At 44.5% G+C, this 19,854-nt stretch overlaps 1 protein-coding gene across 1 annotated transcript in view; it reads right to left on the reverse strand.

The window, feature by feature from the left end:
* Nucleotides 1-19,402, reverse strand: part of ATOSA (atos homolog A) — a 450,421-nt gene extending 431,019 nt beyond the window's left edge. The window contains exon 1 of the mRNA XM_086958313.1: nucleotides 17,179-19,402. Coding sequence (XP_086814439.1) covers nucleotides 17,179-17,212 — 34 coding nt within the window. The 5' untranslated portion in view covers nucleotides 17,213-19,402. The remainder of the gene's footprint in view (nucleotides 1-17,178) is intronic.
* Between the last annotated feature and the right edge of the window lie 452 nt (nucleotides 19,403-19,854).

Consider the following 19,854-nt stretch of genomic DNA (forward strand, 5'->3'; position numbering starts at 1 on the left):
GAAATTTCTTAAAAGCTGGCCCTTTAGTCACTAACACAGCACCTTTATACACCACTTTCAACCCATGGCTGCAACAGTGCCTTAGGGCATTCGAGCGCTATACAAAATTAAAAATCAAGATTCTGTGACCGATTCTCAACTACTGACCACTATTTGCAACTGAGGACCCTAATTGAGAAAGCTTCGAATTATAAACATGCCCATGTTTAGGTTACCTAATTTAACCTTGAGCCATCCTTTGAGTAAACTGGAGCCTACTATGGCAGAATTTGGCTGGGTTTGGAATGGACGGCAGCCAGACGCAGATACCACTTCTACAGTAAAGCAATGTAAGGGGCATAATATAGTAATTATTGTTTTTATTAGCACAAATATTAATACCTCAAGTTGCCTCTATATTTAGCTGCAGTTGAACGGTTCTCCAGCTTTCCTACAATTCCTAGGTGTTCCTTCTGTACTCCCTAGCTCATTACGGGGTACAATACTGGCAGATAATTCCTAGGTTATCAGTCGGGATTTCCACCTTTGCTACTTTTACAACGGAACAAGATGCATTTTTAACTACTGTGCACCTACCCTAAAGCACATTTTAAATGCAATATTAAGTAACAGCTACAGTGTTCTAAATTTCTGTATGTCTGCAGCTAAGAAAAGTAGAGCAAATCAGGGCAACTGACAACATTAAACACTATTTCTGGAGCAGAATTAACATCACAGTGCAGGTGCTGCCTGCCAGAAACAGGGCAAGGTGAAGCATGGTCATAAGACTTCTAGATGTAGCAGTTGTTTTTGTGGGCAGGCAGGCCCCTCTTCTGACTTTGCATAGAAATCGACAGACACTGCATCTAGCATATCGTGGCCTTTTTTTACTATTTGGCAAACTTTTACATTGAGAGCAAGACCACGCTTAAGTCGCATTTTGGCTGGATGAAATAAGTGTTATTTATTGATGTACCTACATTGCCGCCAATCATTGTGGTGGCGGCAAGCTTCTCTAAATTTTACGCATTTGGGCTGAGCAATATATATTTTCTTTTTCTCACACTCTTACAGAGTTTGGCATCGCTTTCACCCAAATATTTTGCCATATGGGCAAACGACCCATAACAGACCTACAGCCTTGAAAAAGTGATGAAACGCATGCTGAATGCTTTTTCCTTTGATGCTATACCATAAAAACAGTGTTTTGAGAAAATGTAATAAAACAATTCTTGCTCACCCTCACATTTGAATGCATCATTGGACATATCTACCATTCATTCTGAACTTTTGTGAGCGCTTCGGGTACTTCTCATCTACTACTATGCCTATCTGTCGCTTCTGTACTCACTAGTTCATTTTGGGGTAAGTAAGACTGTGGCAGATAATCCCTAGTTTATCAGTCAGCAATACCAGCTTTGCTACTTTTACAACGGAACACGTTCAAATGCCTCTAACTGACCAGTGTGTAGCTACCCTGAAGCACATATCAATGCATCATTAAGTAACAGTTGCAGTGCTCTACATTTCTCCATTACTGCAGCTAAGATACATTGAGCAAATTAGGGCAACTGACAAACATTTTACACTTTTTCTGGAGCAGAATTAATATCACAGAGCAGGTGCTGCTTGCCTGAAATAGGACTAGGTGACAACTGGTCATGAGAATTCGAGATGTAGTAGTGGTTTTTAAGGGCAGGCAAGCCCCTCTGAAGTGTATGCTACCTCAGTCCCGAAGATCCCTGAGGCTACGCAGTCAGCTTTTTAAAAGAGGTGTACGATTTAAAATAAATGGAAAGAGGTGTTAAGGGAGCAGATCATGGATGGTTTTGGAGATCAAGGCAATACATTGTATTAAGATTGTTTTGAACAGGGTTAAGACAACTTCTTCTCTGTAGGACGCGCTGCTGTGTTGTAAAATAAAACATAATGCAAGTGGTAAAGGTGAGCTTTAATTAAATAAAATGAAAAGATAGACTTTTATGATTTTTATAAAGGTGGAAAGGGCAGCTGAAATGTGTAGTGATAATGGAAGACCGGTACACAAAGCCAGAAAATACCCTCAGGTTGCAAGCCAATGACAATGGAAAAGATAACAGAAAAGACATGCATGGTGGGCGAAAAATCCACATACTCGATGAATGTAGACTAGGACTATGCAGGAGATATGGGTGAGCACCATAGTCCAGAATCGCAAAGGACAGAGATGACGACGTCCGTATTGAGAAATTATTCTGTCAAAGACAACACATTTCAGGTCTTTGAAGAGAAGGGCACAAGATAATAGTTAGCAAACGCACACTGGTTTTTTTAAGCACTAGGAAGACTATTGCTACCTAGAACAGTGCTTGGATTCTGGTATACAGAAAGATGAAGGGTCAAAAATTGGAGGAGCCACGATCTCAAAGACTACCCTTAACTCATAAGTCATAGAAGGCGCAGGTGTATTGTTTGAACTGCATGCTGGAAAAGGTGTGGCAGACTGGCCATTTGCGGTTTCTATGAAATTCCTGTTTTTGCAAAAAGGAAACGGTCTATTGGATTTCATAAGTCTTAAGTCCGTTGCATCCAGTAGAATACATAGAGGTGGATATGATCACTGGATTCTGAGGTAAATGAGAAACCTGCTTTTCCAGACAAATAACCAATTCGGTAGGGTGAAACCTGAGTGCACGGCAAGCACATGGACCAGGATCCAAAGTCAAAACCCTCAATGAGGAGGAAAAGTTACATTAATACTACACAGTTTGGACTTAATGCTGGTAGAGAGCTTCTCCTCTAAAGCTTTTTGAACTTCACAATAAGGGAAATGTATTCCACCCACTACCATTAATGACAATCTGGTGACCACTCATTTAAGGAATTTCAGATGAGATAAAATGTCACAAAGGCAGAATCAAACCACTAGTCATTTACCCTTAACAGCCACAGAACAAGAAGAAACTTAGCGGACAATTAACAGTCCAGTCCTTCTGAGGGCCATAGATTCTACCTTTCCTAACAGTGACAACAGAAAATACATGGTTTGTACTTTTCCTACTATATGAGAATGGAAGGATAGCTACCAATGTATGGTTTAACAGAGCAAGCAAGTTAAATATTTAGCAAAAAGAAAACTGGCAGAAAAATCATCTGGTTAAACCCAGTGGATATGAAAGTACTTTAGTGACTTGTTCTAAGAAGCTAGTCTGTGTTCAACACTTCTCCTCTGCATAGCAAGCCATCTATTTTGTTCTAGTGGATTATTTATGAAGTATTAACCAAAGAGATGGAAATTGCAACTAAATGCCTGTGACTCAGAAATAGTTTTAAAGTGTGAGACATTTTCAAGCTGGAAGGGAGAGCAGCTAGCAACTGGGAGGAGAGATAAGTTTAAAAGAGGCTCATCTGGAGGGCAAAGTTGAAGCTTCAGTTCAGCCGGTACATAAATGCCATTTGGACTTTCAGGAATAAGGCTGTTGAAATTAAGGAGAGGCAGTCCTGTACAGAAGACAAAATATTAATTGGCACGTAAACAAGACCCTCAAAATGCAGCTCACACCTCAGCCATTCGAACACTGACTGGAGATAAAACATTAGGCAAGGTAGAAAATTGCGGAGCTGAAGGAACAAAGGAGACACACTGCTGGAAGGGGCTGGAGTACTGAGACAAAGGAATACAGAAACAGGGCCGAAATTGAGTAATAAACAGATTATAGTATGATGCATCTTCCCCCTTGAAGGAACAAAATAAATGAAGTATCCGTGAAAAAAAAGCTAGATAAAATGTCAAGCTATCATAAATATGATATCTTAGAAACTAAGGAATAAATACTATAATATATGAAGACTAGACATTTTGGGCCAGATGTAGGTAGCGCAATACCGGTCGGTAACGGCCGAAACTACCGAATTTCGGCCGTTACCGACCGGTATTGGGCATTTGAGATGTAGGAGGCAGGTTTAAGGATTCGGTAATTTACCGAACGGTAATTTAAGGAATTGGGATTCAAACTGGAGTGCGACTGTGTCTACCTGCTTCCACTTCAGGAAAAAAGAAAGGTGGAACTCCAGCGACAGCCTGGCTGTGTTATGGTATTCCCACACCAAACTCTTCCAGAGCCTTACTTCTTTCTATTGTGTTGACTTGTGCCCACTGTGAGCATTATTTAATCTTCATATTCAACATTTAAAACACATTAGCTCTCTGGTAGTTTAAAGTGGTTCTTAGGTGCTTCTCTGACATTTCCTGCAAAACCTGTTTAACACTGTCTGAGGTCAGCTACATGCCAATATTGGAGAAAAACTATTCATGTATGCTCTCGTCCATGAATAAGTCTCTCAACGAACTGTATGCAACAACTCACCTCATAAGGTAATTAACAATGAGCAACGCTGTTGCAGAGGCCAACCGAACTGACAGGCTGGAGAACCTGATAGCTTCCAGGAACATCGCACAAGAAGTCAAGGGTGTTGAACCAGAGTACCAATCTACTTGATAGTAACTTGAAGACAAATAAAACATGTGGCTACTCCGGTCAGGCAAAACACTTCAGGAGAAGAACTGTCCACTCAAATGCAGGAATTTAAATCATGCATACACACACACACACACACACACACACACACACACACACACACCCCCACGCACACACACACACACACACACACACACACACACGCATAAGCCATCACTACCAGACTTTAACACAATAGCGGTTAACCATTCTGAGCTTGCAATTCCATCTATTACCCTCTGGTATAATAGTTTTAAAGTCGTCCTTCGTGGTTTCTTCAAGATTTGTAGAAAAGGTCATAGGTACAAGAATGTCTATTGATTTAGTGCAATTTCAAAATACTTGAGGTACCTTAAACTATCCCTAAAAACGTCTGGCAAATCTGTGCACACAAACTGCTACACTAATCGCACTAGTAAGAGAACATGGTGGGGGTTTAATTGGGTCGAGTTTGATACTTACATTTTGTTGAAGTCTCCATTCTGAGATTTAAATCTTTGTTACATAAACTATCACCACCATTGATCTCCCTCTAAAGGAGTTATTACTTAACTAGCATTCTATCCAACAGAATATGGTCCTTATTGGAGCCCCATCCCTCAGATTTGAGGTCTGGCTTGTAAAGAGAACATTAGTCTGCCATGACAGCTTTACCATCCAACATGATTTTACAACTGGTAAATGACATTTATTTTTTATCATCATCGACCCAGAAGACGAATTTGCTCACTGCTTTGTATAAATGTTTTTGTAAGCATGAGCAAAATGCCCTCTTTGGCCACATTTCTAGCTCAATAAGGATTCAACTAGACAAAGGATTGTTAACCAAAAGCCCAATATAACTACAAGGTAAACAATTTAATTTAGACAGGCCCGTGGACTGTTTACGGAATCATTTTCATGGACATTGTCCTACCTTGGATATGATTCCTTCATTTTTTATCACATATAGTTGTTGTTTTCTAAGTACTCATCTCCTTGACACTGTCTGCCATTAGCTATAGCTATTGTTTCTTTAAAGTCAGGGTTCTTTCCTAATATCCTTTTGTGTACTAAGGAAGTGATTGCGCAACTCCCCAATTTATTTCTAATCAAGGAGTTTCCGATTTGCCAACAGCCAATCATTTGCTAATCTGCTCAAAACAGCGATGTAACTTTAAACTTTTTCATTCTTACTTGAACCCTTCCCAAATAGTATAATCGATTTTCCCTCATCGATTATCCCTGAAAAATGTTCTTCGTGCTTTAGGTGGACTGGGAAGAATCACACACTTTCCTACTCTCCACACCTAAACGGAGAAACAGAATGTGTTTTCTCACAGAGAAATATCACCACCGCACACATCACAATTAAATAAAATTGAAACGATTTCATCCAACGTTGTCAGGGTCTATTTTTTCACCAGCCTCATTCAGGGTTGGAGGAGGCTCAGAAACAGTGACTACCGTAATTGTATATTGAAAACTGAATGGTTCATTAGTGTCCAGTACTAAACATACAGTAATGCTATGTACAGCAGTGGTAGTTAACAATTCTTAAAATAATGGACCTTAAAAGTCATGGCAAGAGAAAAAAAAGGAAAAATACTGATGTAAAAAAATAAATCTAGTAACAAACTGACATATCCGTGGATGGCTAAAAGGTTCTGTTTATTATTGTAGAGGCAGAGCTTCAATCCAGAAACGTGCAATACGGTTCTAGTGTTCTTTATTTGCCTCATTTTATTACTTATATCAATTTGATGATCCGGCTTTTAACAGAGGTTTTTATTATTTGATCCATAACGAAGTACTCATCCCTGCTTCCCTGACCTTGCGGTGTCCGTCAGTCAGAGCGGACCCGCCATATTTGAGGTCAGCACTCTAGTCTTTCCACGCATTTGCCCATAAAAAGACACGCTGGCGTGGCCACGCAGCGGGCGCACCAAAGGCAAGCCCTCATGCGCCCATCCGCGCACCGCGCCAACCATGCTGCCCGTTTGGAGATGTACTAGGCAACTAACAAAGATTACCGACTATACAAGCAAAGAACTACATGATATAGGCGAGATTGGAGGTAGGATGGGAGCGTACAAGCTTGAGGAGACCGCAGGACTTAAGTCGAACTTTGTCAGAAAAGATACCGTTATACGTGGTCTGCTTAACATCAGATCCTTGTCTAACCATCACTTGCAATTGCTATTGGAAACCCATGACTTGGATGCACTATTCATGACAGAGACATGGACACACCCTGTCTCAAACTTAGAGCCAGGGCTGGCCTGTCCACTGGGATATAAAGTATTTAATAAGCCACGAACTAGTGGCAGGGGAGGTGGAGTAGGGATTATTTTTAAAGAGGTATGGGACTTTGCCCCAATGGATATTCGATGAGATAGAGGGCATTGAACTATTAGGAATTTCATTAAAGGATCCTAAGGGACATGTGCTGACCGGCATAGTATGCTGCAGGCCCCCGGGACAGTCAGCCCTCAACAACAGCAGGCGCTTATCGAGGGCTTTAGTAATATGGCGTTTACCCACTCCAGACTGCTCATTGTGGGAGATTTTTACATGTTGCCAAATGGGATCCTGGACTAAGACTTCAAGAATCTTCTCCAACCCTGTGAGAGCCTAAACCTACAACAATGGGTCACAGAGCCAACATACAAGGGTGGACATATAATAAATTTAATATTCTCCAAAAAGCATAGGAGCAGTGGACATCCTGTCAGCGGGTGGGTCCGACCACCACCTGATCGAATTTCGGGTATATAACCCCAGGATGAGTATCTCGGCCATTAGTGAGGTGAGGAATTTTCTAAGTAGGGACTGGAAGGGGCTCCTGAACAAGGCAACAATATCCCCGGTATTTTCCCTTAATGGGTGCGTCGATATAGAGAAGCAGGTGGAAGAAAACTGTGCGGCTTTCTATGCACAGATACGTTTTAGACTGGACCAGATTGCTCCTCAGAAAAATCAGGAAAAAAACAGGTAGACCTTCGGCTCCATGGTTTAATGAAAAATTAAAAAATCTGAAACAGGGATGCAAGCAGGCAGAGAGGAAATGGAGGAAGGTCTATGCAGACGAGGATAAAACCGTCTGGAAGACGGCAATAATTAACTATAAAAAAATGTATTTTTATAGCAAAAGTAAAGTACTTCGCAGATACCATTTTGGATGTGCCTAATAGCACTAGAAGTATTTTTAAAATTATTAGTGATATTGCCAATCCGGATTGCTCTAAAAACAAGATTCACCCTACTCAGGATCTCTATGATAGTCTAGCACCCTTTTTCAAGGACAAAATCAGAAAGATCACTGATTAACTCAAAATGAACAATATGCCGGAGGAAGAAGAGCACATTGGTAGGACTAGAGGTTCATTATATAAAATAAAAAAAAAAGAAGATGAGATGGGGAAAGAGCGAGAACTCGAGCTCCTTAGACCACTTTGAGATACTCTCAGTAGAGGATTTTAACAGAATAGCACTGGGTGTCTCCTCATGATCACCTATGGACCCACCACCACACAAAATTTGGAAGGAATTGGGCCCAGAACTTTTCCTGACACTCCGGCAGATCTGTAATTAATCCCTGACTAGCGAGTCAGTGCCGGCTTGCTGGAAACATGCGTTAGTGACACTACTTCTGAAAAAATCAAAGCTTGATCCAACTTGCCCAAAAAACTATAGACCCATCTCCTTTCTACCCTACCAAGTAAAGATCTTAGTGCGACTGGTCAGTAGTACACTCTCCAAGTTCCTAGAAACCAATAACATACTGGAGGACGTGCAATTTGGAATGAGTCCTGGACATGGAACGGAGACTGCTATGGTGACCGTGTTGGACGATCTTCAAATGCGAGCAGACAAGGGATAATCAGCTATACTGATTTTGCTTGACCTGTCTGTCGCATTTGACATGGTCAACCATGAGGTCCTCCTGGCCAGTCTCGAAGAGGTTAGGGTAGTGGGCATAACTTTGAAGTGGTTTCAATCTTACCTATCTAATAGGTGACAGGCAGTGGCTCTCCCCCTATCAATCAGAGTTCACCAACATTCTGCATAGTGTCCCTCAGGGATTTGCAATATTGTTCAATATCTATATGAGCCCTCTGATTGCGGTTGTAAGGGCTCACAATGTCAACCTTGTAAACTAAGCAGATGATACTCAACTTATTCTATCACTAGAGGGGGACCAGTCTTTATCTTTGGAAGACTTCCACGCCTGTATGCAGACCACTGCCTATTTATTGTCTGAGAGAGAATTCCTTACAATTTAATGCCGATAAGACAGAAGTCCTTTACTGTGCAGCCGGGAAAATTGCGCCCCCCCACTTCCTGTCAATTTCTGGCCCATACCTACAGCCCCCGTACTGGCTCTTTCAGAGACAGTGTGTAACCTGGGAGTTATGTTCAATGACAAACTGTACCTCGAAACACAAGTAAACAAAACAGTGGGGAACTCCTTCTACATTATTAGAGTCCTCAGGAAGATTCTCCCGCTGCTACCAGCACAGGCTCGAGCGCCGATAGTATGAAGTACAATCCTGAGCAGGCTGCATATTCCATGGCATGTCCGACCTGTAACACAGCAGCGGTCAAATTTAAAAAATGTTCTGGTGAGCCAATATGAGGTGTGGCCCCATTAGTTACAGAGTATGAGAATTTAACCATGCAGGCTGAATAGGGCCCTTTGTTTCATGGATTATTGCAATGCCTTGCTGCTGGAGTCCCCAAGATATCTGATTGAGAGACTCCAGAGGATCCAGACAATGGCAGCTAAGTTAGCCTTGGGAAGGCCATGACGCTGTTCTGCTACTCAGACTCTTTCGGAGCTGCACTGGCTTCCATGTATTGCTAAGAGTACAATTTAAGTCTCTGTGCATAGTGTTCAAAGCTTTGCATGGTTTTGGACCTAAACCCATGCAGTTGGAGCAGGAAATCAAAGAAAGCACTGGCAAACATATTTCAAGTGAGAGAATTGGAGTCAATGAGCAGCAAGATCAATAATCAGTAGGAAGAGGTCATTGAGTCAAGGGTTTTAGGGAAAGAAGAGGAACCAAAGAGCAATTTAAGAAGAAAGCGTCAGTGAGACAAGATGGTCAGCAAAAGGGGTTCGGTAAAAGGGCCAGACAACCAAAAAGGAGGTAACAAATCAGAAAAAAAATCGAGAGGGCAGAGAAGGAAAGAGATAACCGATGAGAGACAAAGAACAAGCAAGATAAATGGAAAACTGAGAAAGAGGGAATGGTGGGGGGGGGTCAGTGAGAAGAGGGTCTCACTAAGTTACTGTTTCCAAACTTAAGCTTATCAGACTAAAAATGAAAGTAATAAAAGTGAATATGCACAGTAGGTGGTCACCAAAAGACATGTTTCGCCCAAACCATTTTAATCTTTTTCCTAAATCAGTTTTCCAAGATGAACAGAGATATCCCAATGTGCAATCAGGATCCAGTTCCTATTTGTTGATAGACGATGAGCTATTGTTGCATTTCTACACACACTTGTAAATGAGTTAACAAGTTTGTAATTGATGTTATGCGTTGCTCTGTAACTATAAAGATGCAGTCACAGGCAATAAGGTGAACACTTTGATGAAGGCATGGCCAAGGCCAAGATGAAAACGCTATGATGGAGCCATGCGCCGCGATCCTGTTATCCACTGTATATACAAGGCCACTACTTCCTTGTCAACCTGTGGGATCTGCTGGAGGAAGTGGGGATGCCATTGAGGCATGCAAGGGCCTCGAGGCTGCCGCTGACGGAAGGATTTCACTCACGGCCTGCCCAGACTCCCAATGGCCTGTTGGGGTCCTAGGAGAGTACGCGGAGGAGAGTACGCGGCCTGGAACTTGCCATTGGGTGTAGGTCGCCCTCCTCCCTTTCCCCTTTAACCCCTTCCTCATTCTTCACAGTTTGTCTGGGTAGAGGAAGGAGGTGGACAGCAGAACAGTAATATGGGCCCATAGCCCCCAGTGGAATGTCACCCGATGCCTGGCCTATGAGGCCCAAAAAACAGAAGAGTCCCAGATGCTCCTACCTGCCCCGACACTGTGATTGAATGGAGCATGTGGACACTGACTGCCTCTCCAGACCACCAGTGTACTACTCAGGACCGAAAGGTGAAAGGTGGGTGCTTTAATTCATCTGGCCCAAGCCATACGGGGGCCTGTGCAGCAGCAGGCAGCCTTGAGGAGCCCTTGAGGCAAGGCCGATCAGACCGTCTGGCGGTAGTCAAGTGTACAGCGGGGACCTTCCCTGTTTGTCAGCTCTTGTCAAGGCTCAGCCTAGATTGATGGGGGCAGCGGGGGTGATTACGTGTGTGCTCCTCCCCAGGAGATCATAACACGCCATATGGGCTCACAATGCAGGCAGAAGGACAGCTTCATTAGAGGAGACATGGGCACACAGAGGTCTGTGGTTGCCATGTACCATCAGCCCATTTTGGTCGTCGCATTGAGGGACAGCATATAAAACACCACACCCGAGCTGGACTTGAAGCACTAAACTGGGGACAGGCGCAACCTGGAACAGGGCACCCTGCATCTGGGCGCCTGCCTGGGAGGATGTTGGGGAGCTTGTCTGAGCTCTACAGGACACGCTGGTGATACCCCACTGATACCTTTCTGTGAAGATGTACTGGAGGCGTCTTCTGAGCAACAACACCCGTACACAGAGACTTCTCTTAAGGCCTCAAGCGCTCCCCACTGCACCTCGTGAGAGCCTTGTGTGGAGATGCTGCCCTTGGAGGGCTTTACCTTGTGCTGTCACTGGGAATCCCTGTGTACCAACTGGCTGTCTATACCAGAGGCCCCCTGCTGCACTAGGCTGCTCAAGCTGCAAGCTGGCCTGCACCTGGAGTCGACCACTGCACCCTGTGGACGCCATTGGACTCACTGCATTAATAATGGGTAGCCTCAGAAATGGAACCCAGCCAGCACAGCCTAGACCCTTGACTCTGCCAATGGGTAATCAACAGGCTGTGGACTCTGTTAATTACCTTACTGGCCCTACCTCAGGTGAAGGTAAACTTGACCTGGTATTTTCAGCAATAGAATGGTCCAGCGTGTCGCTGTAAAATAAAACAGATGCAGTTGCAACGGATCTTACGCTACTGAGAGACAACCACCGCAAAATATCCAACAGGATTCACATATCAGAGCAATCGCTAGCACCTACCAACCGCAAACTCAGGACTCGCAGTCTCTGTTCTATACACTAAGGGATAGGGTCTGCACTCTTGAGGAGCGGGTGGAAGATGCTGAGGGCTGATCACAGTGCAACAACATTCAGTTGGTGGGTCTGCCTAAAATCGTAGAGGGACGGAATGTATAATCCTAGCTTGAGTCCTGGATTTGGAGTTTTATTCTCAGAGGCCCTCTCGCCCTTCTTCTCAGTGGAGCAAGCACACAGGGTTCCGTTGTAGAGACTATCTCTAGGCTCTCCACCTAAACCCCTAGTAGCATGCCTTATGCACTATAAAAACAAAGGACACATTACCGCGTGAGGCCCGCAAATTGAACAACCTGACAGTCAACAACGTTAAAGCAGAGATTTTTCCTGAGTACATGTTAGAAGTCCAGAGCAAACAACATCCTCTTTTTGTGGTCAAACGCAGGCTAAGAGACTCCAATAGCCAGTGCCCACTCTTGTAGAGGAGGAGGGGGAAATTGCCGCAGGTCCACATATGCCCGGTCCCCCAAACTTAGAGGAGGTCATACAGGAAAGATGGAGGGGACTGCTGATGGCTGTGGAGTTTTGCGATCCCACTCCACCCTCTGACACAGATGTCAATGACTCCAAATCCTCAGGAGATGAGGACTCTCTGACCTCTGACCCCAGGTTTCGACACGCTGCCCACAGTGACCCCACAAACTACGTTTAATATGTTTAAAACGAGCCAGTGTTATGCTGATTATGTGGGGTTCATAGTTACACCTTCCAGATATGGCGACTCCCTACGCTGTTCTCCCTATAGCTGACCTGCTGTCCTGCCCCTCATGGGATGACAGGTGGCACAGGAGGCCTGATCTGCGCCCGGTTCATGGACCATGCTTAGATGCCCAAGTTGCAGCACTGATGGCTCCCTGTGGGATGGGGAGGCCTGATGGTCCTTAATTACATCAACTTCTCTGGACTCCCACTAGTGCAACCATGACTGCTAGTGCTACAACACTGCCCAAAACGCTCACATTAGCTGACCCTACGCCACTATAGCGTTTTGTGGTGACTCATGGATGTATCACTTAGGGCACACAGGAAGTGTGGCTGCACCATCTGGTTGGGCGGTGCGGGCACGTTCTGATACCCTTTTCCTTCCCCAACTGTGATTTTGTTGAGGCGCCAGAGTGCCAACTCATGAAATATTCTGGTGTCCATCCCGTCTGCTAAGCCATCACATGAGGAGAGTGGTGGCCACTGGGGTCGAGCAAAACTCAGGTTCACATGAGATATGGGCACTATTCAAGTGACCACCATTGCCCACCCCAAAACCAGTTTCTCAACAACGCCACCCTTTATACAAGTTTGGGCGGGTACCCGTTGTATCCCTGCTCTTGATGGTATTACATGTACTATGTTTTTATGATTGTTCCTTTTTGATTTGCCGCCATAGCCTGCACTCACCTAGATTACTCTATTTAGGGTGGGACTTGCCCTGTCCTATCGGTGTGGGCCGAACCCTACCCACTCGAACTCCATTACTATGACTGACACGAACATCATAACATGGAATATCTGGGGAATGCACACCCCTTCCTGTTGATATGCTGTCTATTCATACTTAGGCCGCAGGAAGAGTTTCTGCAAGAATCACACCTTACTAAGGTAGAGGCCTTGTGTTTGCAGAAGAGATGGAGGAGACAAGTATATTCCACTAACTACTCTTACTTACGCCTGGGGGGTATTGGTATGTATTAAGGCAGGGGACCCCCATCACTGCAGAGAACACAGTCATGGACCCAGAAGGTCAATATGTGTTAGTAGTGGTGTTGGAAGTGGCGATTAGATGGCTGCCAGGTGCTGCTTGGATCAATTAATGCGCCTAATACTGAACAGGCAATGGCGATATAAACACGGAATTCACTACCTCTGATAGAATGGGACGTCTTCAAGGTGGGAATTACAGAACACTGCTTGGGCAACACACTTAGCATTTTCCGTGAGATTGACAGCGTGGTGTCCCGGGTGGAACAGCAGCTGCTTAGACTTGAGGAGCAGGTCCAGTCCTCCAAAGCAGACCGTGCACAACTAGGTAAGGCTCAGTGCAACCATGCTGCACTATTGGAGAGGTTGCATTGACGCAATTACGCAGCTCACACTGAAAACACATACGCTGAGGCCGACAAACCGGGAGCACTGTTAGCATGGTTACTACACCAGGAACAACCCCAGTGACCTATATTGTCCATTCATTTCTACACGGTCCTATTACACATGCAAAGGAAGTTACATGCTGCATTCACACGCCATTATGCTTTATACATAGGCAGTGAGGGAGATTAGGTCCTTTCTAACCAATGTTGCCTACCCTCAGGTACCACTCGGGCACAGGGAGAAACTTAATGGGGAAATAACGATCTTCGAGATTAAGGAAGCCATACGCAGACTCGCTCTGCAAAATCCCTGGGCCTGACTGTCTACTGCCCAAATTTGATACGGTTTATGCCAATTCTGCAAGTGGAATTGTAATTCCACCTGAGCCTAGTCAGGACTTACCCTGCTTCCATGAGCAGAAGAGATGACCTTTCAACTATGACGCTCAGTTCTTCAGTGAAACAAAATTCTAGTCTCTTCAGAGCTTTAATTAACTCAACATCTTCCAAAGTCTCATTTTGTTGGTAGTATCACCTGCAAATGAACAGCGATTTTTTGCTCGTCAGACCCAAATGAATAGAAAAACCACACTATTTTTCTTTCTGGATGAAAACTCTCATCATCAATGGAAACTAAATAATTTTCAAATGCTCTATGCCACCATATGCACTTAAAGACTGGTTTTCCTAGATTTCATAAGACTAATGTTGGTGGTAAAATTCCTTGAGATGTAGCCATGGTGTCAAATAGCGCATAATTACTATCCCAGAATTTAGTTTAACTTGAGTACTCAAGTTCTAAAGTATAAGTAGTTATTGCTCTGGAATTTCAGTAATTGCAGTTCTGTCACTGTATTTCAAGAAGTAGTGAACCTTTGTTTATTGCACAGTTTTTAAAAGATGTTTTTAAAAATACCTGCACATTGCTATTGCACTTTGCGGCGATGCTATTTTCACACAAAGTTCAATTTTCACTTAGGTTCAAGAGTTTTGTGTGTAAGACTGGTGATTACCATAAAATTAGTGCGTCGATTCCTCAGCACGGTTTTAAGCTGCACTTTCATTTCAAAATAGCACCAACGTTGTCTACGCTGCAAAGCTATGAAGTGTGAAGCTGGCAACCTAGCGCTGCCTTAAAGCCTAACTTTTGCATCATCAAGTTTTGGACAACTCCCTTTCCATGCTGTCCTAGTCGAAATTTCGAAATAGCGATCTACACTGGAACATACGACGCTCATTACTGACCAATGGAAAAAGAACAATTGATGGACAGAATGTTGAACAATGTCAAACATTCACCCCAGTACAGAGACCTGGCCTAAATACATTGGTTTTTTTTTACTCACCATGCCATTCCTGTTTAGACCCTGCCATATGCAAACTATGGGAACAATCCAGCACAAACTGCCAGGCAAGGTCCTCCTGGACTGAAAACAAGCATCCCTGGACCGGTTTCGGGGTTTCATTCCTCATCAGCCAGGCTAGCTTGACTCCAGTGGCTTGAAGAGTGATGCCCCATAACCATTCGCGGGATGCTGGTTACCAGTCCAGGGAGTACCTGGCTTGGCAGTTCGGCCAGGACGGTTCCCATGAGGAACTGAGTCAAGACTGATTAGCATATATAGCTGGATCCAAACTGGGGTGGAGTGCTAGGCAAAAGAACGAAGGATTAAACCCAGATCTTTGTGACTGGGGGTGAATGTTTGCATTGTTCAGCATTCCGTCCATCATTTGTTCCTTTTGCTTTTGTCGTCCCATTACTATCCAGCACTTCAAAATCTCCTCACTCCTCTAATTGTAGCACGGCACCAGCACTTAGAATAACAAGTAGGCTTGTAGCTCAGTGGCTGCCAACAGGAAAATGTGTACGTTCATGTTCGTTAAAATATTGCAGTTGTACAAGTTCCCTCCAGAGAAGAAATCATGGCGCGCAAGTAGATGGTGATGGCAAAGTTCTTCATTTCCAATACTAGGGAGTTCATCAGTACACCACTAACACCATGCGATCCAGTCTTCCACCGCTAAGCAATCGTAGTACAACCATGCAACCCTTTTGCACCAGCCCACCACCCCTACCCCCAACACAATAACAGTGACGGCAGCCCATTTGAAACAGTGCGCCCAAATACAGAACGAGAGATAAAATTACATTAAAACGACTGAACACGTCTACAAAACAAACTGAATGATTACCATAACAAACTACAAATCCGATATACGTTCCAACAGCTTTACAGAAGCATACTGTTGTACTAACTAGAGTATAGTGTGTGACACAACAGGACACAAACACCACGTCCAAAGAAGCAGTAACAAAATGAGCCAAATTGTGTGGTTTCAGGCAACAAAGATTGTTTAGTACAGATAGCAATGTCAGAAACCTCGCAGTGTAAGAATGGTTGTTTACATACAAAGGCTTTAAAAAGAAATGGGAAAAGGACCACGAACGTATATCATCAAATGAGCAAAAGGAAACACCCGTTTTTGGAAAGGGACGACATCGCTGACGTTAAAGATATACAAATGGCCTTGTCCAGCTGCCTTTCAAGAGGAATACATCCGATTTCCAACCTTACCTTCTCAGGAAAATTGAAAAAAAGTTTATAGAAACAAGTCTGCCTACTGGCTGTTCTGCTTGGTTATTTCTGTTAGTGGAGAGACCTCTGTTTATATACTTTGCTCTCGCACTCCAGCAACGTCATAGGCACTTAAGGACAAGCCTGCTTTTGTGCGGATCAGCTGTTCTCCTAACCAAACACAACCTGCCAGCTCAGCTGGCTCGCACTGAGCGTTCTCTCCCACCGTCCTGGGTACCTGTTGTTCTCAATCTCATGAAGTCCGACACAATAACAAGACCACTAGGGTCGCGCAACTAATATACAAAACAACAAAGCGAAAGATGAGCCCAGCTACACGCCAATCTGGAGCTACATTATTTTTCAAGATGGGTCGAAATTAGCTCTCGTTCATTGATTTATCCTAGTAACCTTTAAATTTCTTAATCAGTTAGTTTTGACGACCACAGTAAAACGTTCGTCAAAAACTTAGTTAAATTTGATGTTGTCCCTGTGTAAACAATGAAAAACTTACCTTCGGGTGGTTAAACTACTGAGAAATGGCACGTTGTACGCGTACAAATACTACCGTTCCGGATAACTATTTAAAGACACGCGAACATCAGGTAGAAAAATCAATTTTAAATAAAATGTTTCAAATATATAGCCTTGTAAATGACACCCACCCATGCAGACGCCTCGGGTTTTTCACCATTTATCTTTCCCTTGCTTCAGAAATCCGAGTCTGAAACGAGTCTCAGTATGCATGCCAAATGACAGATTCGTGTGTCCTCGAAAGAGAAGCGCTCGGCAGGTAAGATAACAAAAAGAGAGGAAACTGTAACTTACCTCGCTCTGGCTTCATGGTTTCGCTAGGTCTCATTCCAGCAGACTGCCTCGGAAAGCCTTATTTACTGACGAAGGAAAGAAAGAGAGGGGGCTTGCGGAGATCCTTACAGGGACATGTTGTTTCAGAGTCGCCAGCAACAACTACACAGTCCTCGCAGCAGCAGAGGCTGGCACGGTGTCCTCTCCTGACACGACGACTCCTGCAGTCTATTTATAACCGAGTGGCACAGTAAAGCAGCCTCCGCATAATCACGACGAGCTGTGCAGAGCGGCGAACAGTCTGTGCATTACCAATACTGTACTGCCTAGGGGAGGAGAACGACCCACTAGCGCCCACCTCAATCAGCTGTGTCTAGATATGTCGGGGAGGGGCTAACCTCTAGCACTTGGGTAAAGACCAGAAGCTCCGCCCGCTCTTAGCACATAACATGGGAGAGAAGCCATCCCGGCTCCTAGCATCAATCGCAGTTAGCAATATACCTGGAAAGTAGGCAAGCCAACCTCCACTTACTCCAATCGACACTATATATATATGAGTGGGAGACTGTCCCTCCAGCGTGCCACCACAATCAGCACTGTTGCTGCAGCCTGTAGGACTTTCAAACGCCCTGCAGCAAGCAGCCACAGTGCAACAGTCTAGGTGGAAGAATGGCTAATCATCAGCCACTGAAGTAAGCACTGTGTAGAGATCTGGGATAGGGACCAACTACTAGCGCTCAGGAAAAGGACTGCTGGACCCCCCTCACAATCAGTGATATCCACCAGGAAGCAAACTCTAACACCCATGCCTGGGACCCAAGATAGCAACCATGATGCACCGGAAGAAAAATACAACCACCAGCACTCACCCTAAAGACAGTCAACTTGCAACATTCACAGCAATGTGTCTGTGAGAACTAAACAACAACTTTGTCCACCTCGAGAACTTTCAACACCCCACATAATAAATGATTTGCCTTTAAGAGGCCAACCACTAGCACTCAAAAACGATCCTGAATACTATCGGGACTCACCATAGCCGCGGAGAGTGGGTGAAAAGACGGCCTTCTAACATACATCTTAATGCTTATCAACACCCACTAAAATCGCCAGTGGGTTTGGGAGAAATGACCAACTGCTCTAGACATCGTGATCAGAGCAATACAGAGACAGACAGGCCGCTATTGCGAGGAGTTTCTACTAGAAAATGTGTTGGGCTGGTCATACTCTCGTACGCCTGCACCTCTACTTCACCAAATTGAAATCTATAAAGCAGAAGAGAAATAAGGGACCACTGCGGCTTACCCAGCAATGGTATTGACTGTTTATGCAGTGCTAACACTCAACCGAACGTTACATCCACATTTCAAATTCGCAAACAGCAACTCTATAGAAACGTCCTTGTCCACCATGTATGTTACCCAACTTCTGCCTTTTGACGCACCAGCAACTTCCCTAACACAGCCACTCGGTCCTGGTTGCACCAGCGCAGTGCTCAATGGTGCCTGTCGGTCATTGGAACAACAGAAACCTGGTCCAACAAACACGCTATCTGGAGAAACCACCACCTTCTGGAACCAATCCTGATGAGGGCACCTTGCCGGTCCACAGACGCCTCCTTGGAGCACAGCAAGAGCTGTACAAACAATGCGTCGACCTGCCACTCCGCCCTAGCTGCACTAGTAGTCTGGATGTTTCCTTTTGCGCCAGCACCAAGTCATACCTACGCCTCTCCAGCGATGCCCCCACAACCCCCCGCTTCGAAATTCCCTTACCTTTGTCCAGGCTGCACAGCTTCATGAAGCAAGGCGAGCCCAACAACCCCTGTAAACAGACTCAGAGATAACCAGATTCTGCCGTAGCCCCCTTCCACATACACGCTGACCGACGCATGACAACCCCACTCCTCGCTGTCCCCTTCCCTGATTGTGAAGGGTTCATGCTCCACTCACGGCGCTCGCTGCCCACAGTCTCCCATCTGCGTAAACGACTCTGTCCGGCCAGGGACTGGCAATTCCACCGCTCCGCCCTTCCCGAACATTTGCTGCTAGTAAATAATCTCCCCGACACCTTAGTCCCTCCGGCACTTAACAAAGCCCCAAGAAGCCGAGCGATGTGGTGCGCCCTAGAGACCCCCAGCGCCTCCTCGACCCTGCCTCAGGTGACTAAAGAGCTCCAGCTGTTAATGCACGTATATCCCCGCTGATTCGCACTTCTGTCATAACAAGGTACTGCACTAGAAACAGAAGAAGGACAGGCAGAAAATCACTCAATTGTCAAGAGCTAGCGTCCTGCGCATACAGTGGCCATGTTAGAGTTAGTCGATGCAGGAGAAAAGTACAACAAAAAGTTATACGATGAACCTGAAATTAATGTAAATAATTCTGAATTACTTGTTAATACTAGATTATAAACGTTAACTTAAATTCCGTCAGCTAAAGAAAAATACATATTTTATTAAAACACGTTATTACATTAGACATAGTAAAAGTCAAATATATTGCAGAGTCTTCACTTGTGAAATATGGCGCGATTTCCAGACCAAGTCTTCAGGATGGTTTGAAGGTGCGGAGCAGCACTACTTTATCTCACCAGCCGAAGGGCTCTATTTGTTTTCTGCCCGCTCATCAATACACTGGGAAGGGTTCGTACAGCAGGTCACGTGCCTCAACAACATCTTTTGTCAATATGTCGTCA

This window comes from Lissotriton vulgaris, chromosome 2_1, assembly GCF_964263255.1.
Source record: "Lissotriton vulgaris chromosome 2_1, aLisVul1.2, whole genome shotgun sequence".
Taxonomy (NCBI): domain Eukaryota; kingdom Metazoa; phylum Chordata; class Amphibia; order Caudata; family Salamandridae; genus Lissotriton; species Lissotriton vulgaris.